Source organism: Perissodus microlepis, chromosome 3 (assembly GCF_051167445.1).
Source record: "Perissodus microlepis isolate ML-2025 ecotype Zambia chromosome 3, ASM5116744v1, whole genome shotgun sequence".
Taxonomy (NCBI): Eukaryota; Metazoa; Chordata; class Actinopteri; order Cichliformes; family Cichlidae; genus Perissodus; species Perissodus microlepis.
Window position 1 is genome coordinate 49,620,576 of NC_140463.1, and position 8,874 is coordinate 49,629,449.

Here is an 8,874-nt window from a genome sequence, read left to right on the forward strand (position 1 = left end):
AATTGTGGACATTCCCTTTTTAACCTGCTGCAAAGCAGTAAATGTAAAAATCTGAGTATTAGCCTTTAAATAAACAGTAACACCTTGGAGCTTAGTTTTCCAAGCCACTCAATTGAATCCACCAAGTCCACCTATGTAGAAGGGAGCTTCTGCAACAGTGTGGCTAGTGAAATACTGGGCCTGCAAAGCTATTCATGACCACTGGTTTTTATCAGAGTAGGCAGGGTAGACATCTGGAGGATAGAGGCACTTAGAACTGGGGGAGTCCCCTCACCCAGCAGCTCCATCTAACTTCTTCAAAGACTACTGGGTAATACTCACAGGAGCAAACATTAGGATTTCTTAAACAAAGAGCCGATTCAGATTTCCGGTATTGGGGTGCTGGCTCTACAGATTAACAACGCTTTTCAAAGCTTTTAATCAGCTCAGAAACACAGGCCAGGTCATAATTTTAAAAAGTAAATTTTACTTAAAAATAAAATCACATCTGAAATTAAGGGAGCACTGTGTGACATGGTTCACTGTATATATCTACAGGATGATTAAAAATGAATTGTGTATTAGCAAAAAAGCTGTTTACATTTTGTACATTTAACCAACAAAGTTTTTTCATTGATATGTTAATATAAAAGTGCTGGTGGGGTATCTGTCCACCTTCTCTGTTTTAAAATGTAATAGATGCCCTTATCTATTTAAAGTTGATAAGGGCATCTATACAAGTAGTTGTATGTTGAAATGCAGGGTTAAAGTGGACATGAAACACCATATGTGTGAAGACTATTTGAAGCGTGGAGCCCTGCTCTCAAAAACTGGATTTAGGGAATAAGTGCTTAAAGTAAAAATTTTTAGAATATGTTTAGCACCATCTTGTGCCAGTACTAAGCATGACAATTACCCCAGCCTACGCAGCAGCAGAGGAGCCCATCAGTCCAGACCCCCTGATAGGTTTGTAGCTTGAACCTATTCGCTGGAACGTTGAAGACAATATAATTACACAGCAAGCAAGACACGAAGTAGGCAAAGTTCTTCATGTTTCTTGTGCACGGGAGAGAACCGGACAAACGCCGTTCCTTCGCTTGACCCCAGTTGCTCTCGTCCGCTCCCCCGTAACACTGCTCTTTTATTGAGGTTACATGAATATGCATAGGTTCATTAACATACGACGTATACATACAAACAAAGAGTACCTTGCCTGTGTGTGTGTGTGTGTGTGTGTGTGTGTGTGTGTGTGTGTGTGGTCAGAGTGTGACCCCATAAATGACTTCCCTAAACCTGCTGGTCTGGAAGTCCAACAGTTCATCTAAACAAAAGGCACTTAGACTAAAACAGATATAGCCACGTTTATCCTACCATAAAACAATAAAACAAGGTACGACCTCTCCCATGCTCCCAGAGTGCTCTCTAATGCACACAAAGTTTGCAGACTATCAAGGATCAAACCTCTACCAATCTACAACTAATTATAAAACTCTAAGCATATATAAGTAGATATTTCTAAGCATAAATAACAATCAACAATACAAAACCCCCCTTTTTGACCTTTATGCTAGAAAAGTTCCCAGTTATGATCACCTCATGTCTGACAGTTTCAATGCAAACATTTTTATACTCAGCATATGTCAAATCGCCCTAAATTACTGTAAAAGTACACAGTTTAACAAATGTATTAGCAGTTATCCCATTCCTCATTGATCTCATCCAATGGTAAACTGCATCCTACGAGCAAACAAATGAATTGTTAATTTAATAGTTAAAATAAGAAAGTAACATTTTCAAAAACATCCCAGCTTTGCGGTGATCACCCATCATCTGTGCAGAGTGGTTTTAGTTCGGCAGGGCGTCATGAATGTCTCTTCCAGTTGTTTCCATCACTGTCCATAGGACCAGAGTCCAAATGTATGTAGAATAGAAATTCAGACATACCAGTTGAGTTTGTTGTTTGTCAACATGGGTCTCAGCTATCGTGAAAGCTGCAGAACTCGTCAGCACTCTAGTTTTATGGCCTCTACCAACCCCCATTACCTCACTTCAGGCCTTCGTCCTGCGAGGGGGATACTTATGACTCCTCCATTGTCCATGCTCTGCAGAAAAACCCCTCTGTGGAAAGGGTGCTGGGTCCAGTTATCTTACTGCTGTTATGATCCCAGCAGTCTTCAGAGTGTCATCGTATGCACAGTGCAGTGGCACAGCATTAGGTGATGTTCATAGGAAACTGCTGTCATCACCACCATATCTTCTGGTTCCTGTGCTTTCCACAGAATCATGATGCCATCCTTAGACTCCCTCTGCGCTGTCGATGGAGCTTGGCACGCTCCCCTCATCCTTCAGGTGCCCGTCTGTTGTCCACAATCTCCTCTGTTGGCCTCTGGAAAGCCCCCTTGGCACAGCTCTCATTCCCACGCAGCTTCATGGTCCTTGCTGTGGCTCTGATCTCATGATGGGCTCCAACCAGCTCGACCTTTGACCTCAACCACTGCCTGGCTGTCAGCTATCCCTGGAATGGTTCTTGCTTCTCACTGGGCCTCTGAAGATTCCTCAGGAGATCCCTTTCAGCAGACTGCTGCACCTGTATTTCCTTGCTAGGAGGAAAAACTTCTATTTGGAGAGCATGTCAACAATCATCAAACCACATTCTTTAGTTCAGTGAACTTCACTTATAGGCCATCAAAGCCTCATCTGAACATGGATACACCACTTGCATAGGTTTAATACCCGTAAATGAACTGTTAATCACACAAATCACTGCAACAATCATAGAAAACATTGTTTAATGTTAATCCTGGACCCCTCCTCTTGACACATGGACACTCCCATGAGTCAACTCATCAAACCTGGATTCCTGTCTTAAAGAAAAAGTTTAGCTAGATCATGTCCCAGGCAACATCAGGGCATCTCCGCTGGAGTAGCTCCGTAACCCTGCAATAAAAGATGTTAGCGTGTTTTGCATATTAAATTTGCTTAACACCTGGCTCTGCCAGGAGCCTGCATACACACCATCATGGCCTGGAAAGCAAGATCTGGAAGTGAAATCAAACTTCACACTTGTAAACAATTGTATCATAAGAGTAATAAAGCATTCAGCATCAGCAAGACAAGTGTCATGTGCAGGTTTTCTCAAATCAGTAAACTACAACTATTACCATAATTTGCCTCAGACATGGATCACCCCATGTACTCAGTCAACATTAATGTAATCGGTGACTTCCCTTAAGCAAAGTCACTCCACTCATATATTACTATGGGCTCAAAAGTGGCCAGCTAATGAGCACCATATTAAACTATTCCATAAACACTGCATCTCTTATTTGTTTTTCTCATGTCACTTGTCCGCCTCTGCTGAATCCTCTACATGTACTCTTAGAAAAACAAACATTAGCAATACACATTGACCGTGGTCAGACGGTGGTCAGACGCAGGTCGACAGGTTCCAGAGGTGCTATAAAAAGACCATAAAGTTAGCCATCCATAGCTGTGGAAAGAATGTTATTCACATCATCAAAGTAACCTTCACATTTTCCCAAAAACACAGTGTAACAGCATCACCACTCATAACCTGTAAACACAGTTTTCTTCACACATAAACCCAGAAATCCTGTAGTAGGAAAAAACATCAACCAGTTATCCTGGTATAAATCGCATCATCAAGTCACATGAAGAACTGTAATGCTGTAGACAAGAAAATGCAAATGTTAGCGCTGCGCAGATGTATACACACTTTCTCACAGTTTCCTCTGTGAGCAACACAAGGTAGTGAATAACACCCCTGGTAGATGCACAGACACAGAAAGTGGCACTTAAAAGGTTAAATCGTCATGCAACCTCGAATGTTGCTGTCATCTTTCTGCTCCTGTAAAAGGAAACACACATAGATTCATCTGCACCTTTGTCAGGTGGGGTTAACTTCACACAGTAGTGTTACATCAGTAAAGTCTTGTCAGCTTTTGTCAGCTTTTACCAATCAGTTTTTTCTCTTTCACTCATGCATTCATTCATTCATTCTTTCATTCATTCATTCATTCTTTCATTCTTTCATTCTTTCATTCTTTCTTTCTTTGCTGATAGTGGAACCTATCGTCGCATTTAGTTTCCACCCTCAGCAAAATGACGTCACTTCAAAAAGAAAAAGAAGAACTTTAGCTCGGATTACATCGCTGAATCCTTTTTGGACAGGAACTTACCTTCTAATTGTCCCCAGATAAGTGACTTTCTCCTGAGCCCATTTTAATGTGGAGAAGCTCACTTGTAACAATTTTCTCGACGACGTGTCGTACAGCGCTTTCTGTTCTAATCGTGCAGATCTGCTCAAACAGAGATTATCGAACAAAACTTTCAGTGCACTGTGAAAGTATCAAAATAAAAAGGCCTTGTTAAGTCATGACACAAGCTCCTCATCTCAGGAGGGTAAATCATACCATTAGCATGGTTTATCATACCATCATACTAATTGGCAGGCTCAACTTCACAACAAAAGAAAAACCATCAGCTAGATTCACTCCAAACCAACCATCAGCTGCACAACACACAACATAAGCCTAATATGTTATTAGATATGAGTTTAATCCCCAGGTCTGTGCTCTTCACTCATTTAGGTGTAGTCGAACGCTGCAGCTGAGATGGTTGCCTTACATTCATATAGTGTACAATAGGGCTGCCACAAACGATTATTTTGATAGTCGACTAGTCACCGATTATTTTTGCGATTAGTCGGCTAATCAGATCATGCATCCATTGGACTTAAAACGTACAGCTTATTGCACCAGCAGCATCTGCTCTTATATAACTATCATTAGCTTACAGCTTTAAGTGTTTAAGGTGCTAACTAAAAATAAAGACAAGATGATAGTTTAATACATTTTAATGAAATTTGCAGATTGTTTCGGTGAAGTTTAATAAACTCCTTGCTATCTAAAATATAACGGGACACCGGAGTATATTCTCGAGCATCTCACACTTCTGATAATCAGTTGTCTGCTTGATGTTTATTCAGCTGTGTAAAAACTATAACTTTAATCTCAGCCAAACCGATTTACTCAGGAACATATAAAATGCTAAAAAAAAAGCCAAACAATAAAATTTTTAAGTTATCTAAGTGACTTATATATGTTTAACCTGAGTAGCGAAAGACGGCGGTGGGTTTGAAAACGATTTGCCGGGAGTCCGGTGTTCTCACGGCTCTAGTGAGCCTTGCCCCCGGCTAGCTATCGAGCTAGTGGGTAACAGACGTCTCCGAAAATGTCGGAGTGCTTTTGAAAGTATGTGGTGTCTTGATAAACTGAGCAGATATTTGAGGTTTACACAGCTACATTCTCGCCTGAAAATATGTTAAATGTGTATTTTGTAACCCAGAAAGAATAATAAGAGTAATATTCTTCTTCTTCGGGGGTTAACGGCTGCTGGCATCCTCGTACATGCAATGCTGCCATCTTCTGTTTCAGTCCGTTATTACACTCTTAAATCCTACTACTTCTGCGGCTTTTGTGATCTTACAAAGCTTCAGAAGACGCGTCGACTATTAAATCAGTCGTCGACGATTTTGATAGTTGACATAATCGTGACTAGTCAACTAATCGTGGCAGCCCTAGTGTACAAACTCAAAAAACACATTCCTCTTAAAAATGTGCAAATGTGAACAAATCAACTTGTTATCTTCATCTCCACTGTAAATAAACAACAAGCCAGAAAACAAGAAAACTGCACCAAACACCAACAAATTAATGTCTTCTCATCAGATATTGAAGCTTTTTTTTTTCGTTTTTTTGTTCTTTTTAACTAGTTAAGCACCCACGCCCAGAAAAATGGTAAATTGCCTGTATTTGTATAGCGCTTTACTTAGTCCCTAAAAACCCCAAAGCGCTTTACACGTTCAGTCATCCACCCATTCACGCACACATTGGTGATGTAGCTACAGCCACGCTGGGGCGCACTGACAGAGGCGAGGCTGCCGGATACTGGTGCCACCAGGCCCTCTGACCACCACCAGAAGGGTGAAGTGTCTTGCCCAAGAACACAACGACCGAGACTGTCCAAGCCGGGGCTCGAACCGGCAACCTTCCGATTACAAGGCAAACTCCTAACTCTTGAGCAACGATCGCCCAGTGGGGACATGGGGACATTTCATTTTCCAGCAGGAAGCTCCCCCTTTTTGTTATAGCCTTTAGATCAGGGGTCGGCAACCTGTGGCTCTGGAGCCGCATGCGGCTCTTTAGTCCTTATAGTGCGGCTCTGCGTGGTTTGGGAAAATAAATTAGTATTTAGCTGAAGTGTATTTTATTTATGTTAGTTCTTTTTTTTAACTTGCAGTTCTAAATTGGAAGATTATTGTGATTTTGCAATATACAAATAAAATTATATTTTGTTATTTTTTCATCGCTCAAAATAAGCGTCACACTCGCGGAAGCCGGTGTACCCGGCGAAACGCCTTGCATTTATCGAGCCTTTCAACCCCAGATAGGCCAATTATGGCTCTTTGGCTCTTTGGGTCTTAAAGGTTGCTGACCCCTGCTTTAGATGAACAGAGTTTTTTAATTAAATACATATTCTTTAATAAATGTTCTCTTTTATAAAAAGTAGGATAATTAAAAATTTTTTATTATACCTCTATTGCGTAGAAAAAAAACTGTCTTGTTTTCTGTTGTCTGTTATATAATATTAGGGATGTTTGTGACAATTAATTTCTTAATCGGCTGGACTAACCAATAGTCCACAACCAGGAAACACTGAAATTTTAAGTTAAGTTTGAAAACAGTTTAAAAAAAAATACCCCATTCCAAAATGTCTTGTGACAATCTCATTGGCTTAGGGAGTGACGATGTCATAGATCTTAAGAATCTTAAGTCCTTTGATGTTTTTCCTTAAGTAGGGGTGAGAAACAGCAAGTTTTAGTTCGTTTCAGCAGCATCTGTGTTTGTAGCCTACAAAACGTTCACCACAGAAACATTTGGAAAGCTCTTCAAAGTCATCGTATAGAAACTCCAACATGTTTCCAAGAAAAAAACAACCAATTCAAAAAGATTACGCCGCCTCTCCTTCCTGGCGTGGCCGGCCAATTTCCCCAAATGGCGTCTCATCCTTCCAAAGGGCATTAGAGGAGAGTAGGAAGGAAAACTACCTTCTCCAGAAAAAAATGCAACAAATTGAAGAAGAGAAACTTCAACTGGAGGACAAGTGTAGACGAATGGAAGCCCAAAATAAAGAGCTGGAAGAAAGACAACAGCGCCAGCCGGACATAAAAATTATTAATGAGGGCTGGGGAATCAAGTTTGCTCAGACCCGAGTGCAGATTGTGCACCTCATTAAAGAAAACAGGCAAAAGAGTGCAGAACTAAAAGAAATGACCAACCAGCTCCAAGACAAGAAAACGATGACTGATAAGATACAATGGGATCTCCAATACATGGACCGAAAAAATCGGCTCCTCCAAAGACAGCTCCATGAAGCTGTGGAAGAAAAGAATAAATTCCTCCAACAGAAGGAAGAGCAGGACAAAAACCAACGAGACATGCAGCACAAACTGAAGAGCATGCAGGAAAAATACCAAATGCTGAAAGAAAGCCTGGATGAAACACTGCGCCAAAATAAAGACCTTCTTCAACAGAAAGAGCAACAGCAAGAAAGACTGAAAGAAGGAAAACGTATCGTCCAGGACTTTGAGTCTAAAAATCTAAAACTGCAAGAGTTTTGTAGTCAGCTGGAGGACAAAGCAACTAAAGTGGAAGAAGAAAAGGACAAACTGGAGAAACGGTGCTCACAGATGCAGAAAAGGATCGATCAGATAGCGAGAAACAACTCCGAGCTCGTTAAGGGGATTTTGGTGGAATTCAATAACTTGAAGCGTGAAAACACTCAAATGCAGGCGCAAAAACAACAAGAAGACAAAATACATGAAGACCTGCAGCTCACGCTCCAAGAAATCCAGAAAAGAAACGAGCAGTTAGAAGACAAGCACAAAGAGGTCCAACAGAGAAATGCAGACATGCACAAGGACAAGCTGATACAGGAGTCAACATCCAAACAACTCAAAGACAAGCTTGAAGAACAACAAGCAACATTGGAAGAGGTGAAACAAAGATGTGAGAAAATTGAAAAGCAAAATGCAGAAACCATTGATGAGCTGAGAAATCTCATCCTGGAGAAAAAAGCGCTCGTGGAAAAGTGCATGAAAAAAAAGAAAAATGGTTCTGTCAGGGTCCTGGGTCTCCTGACCCAGCGTTTTTAGTTCTTTGTGATTTTTGTATTATTGTACTTGTGTGTGATTTATTCTATGGTTTCTAGTTTTGATCCCTTGCCCTTCATGTTTCTCTGTGCCCCCTCTGTTCTCCCTCTGTTCTGTGTAAGTGTGTGTCTTTGCATGTTTGAGTTTCTTGTTTTCTGTCACTCTGCATTGTGCATTATGTTCTCATGGTTGGTCTTTTGTTACTCCCTCAAGTCTAGTTTCTTGTGTTCCAAGCTTAGTATTTCCCTCTGTGTATTTTGGTTCTTAGACCTCTGCCTTATGGTTTATGTCTCTGTGTTTCTTAGTTGCTGTCTCCACTGTTTCAAGTTCACGTCTCTGTGTCATACTTCCTGTTTTACTTTGAAGGTCCGTGTCTTATGTGAATGTGTTCTGCTTTGCTTCCTTGTCTCGTCAGTCCTGATTTCTCCCAGCTGTGTCCTCCTTCTGTGTCTCATTCCCCTCGTTACTTCCCAGTGTATTTGAACCCTGTGTTTCTCTGAGTCAGTGTTGTGTTGTCCCTCATGCTGTGTGTGATTCTCCCTGTGTTTCTTGGTGCGCTTTATATTTAGTTTTTCCCAGTTTAGTTTTGTATTGCTTGTGTTCTATTTTCCAGCAATAAAGCTGTGCTTTTGAGTTCAAGTTCTGCCCCGTGAGTTTGCGTT

The 8,874-nt window shown here is 40.9% G+C and overlaps 1 protein-coding gene across 1 annotated transcript; it reads left to right on the forward strand.

Annotated features, from left to right (window-relative positions):
* The first annotated feature begins 6,976 nt into the window (after positions 1-6,976).
* LOC146391756 (uncharacterized) lies at positions 6,977-8,845 on the forward strand. The gene is given in 3 exon segments (XM_084922892.1): positions 6,977-8,084; positions 8,087-8,179; positions 8,826-8,845. Coding segments are annotated over 3 exon segments (1,221 nt in total).
* Positions 8,846-8,874: the final 29 nt, after the last annotated feature.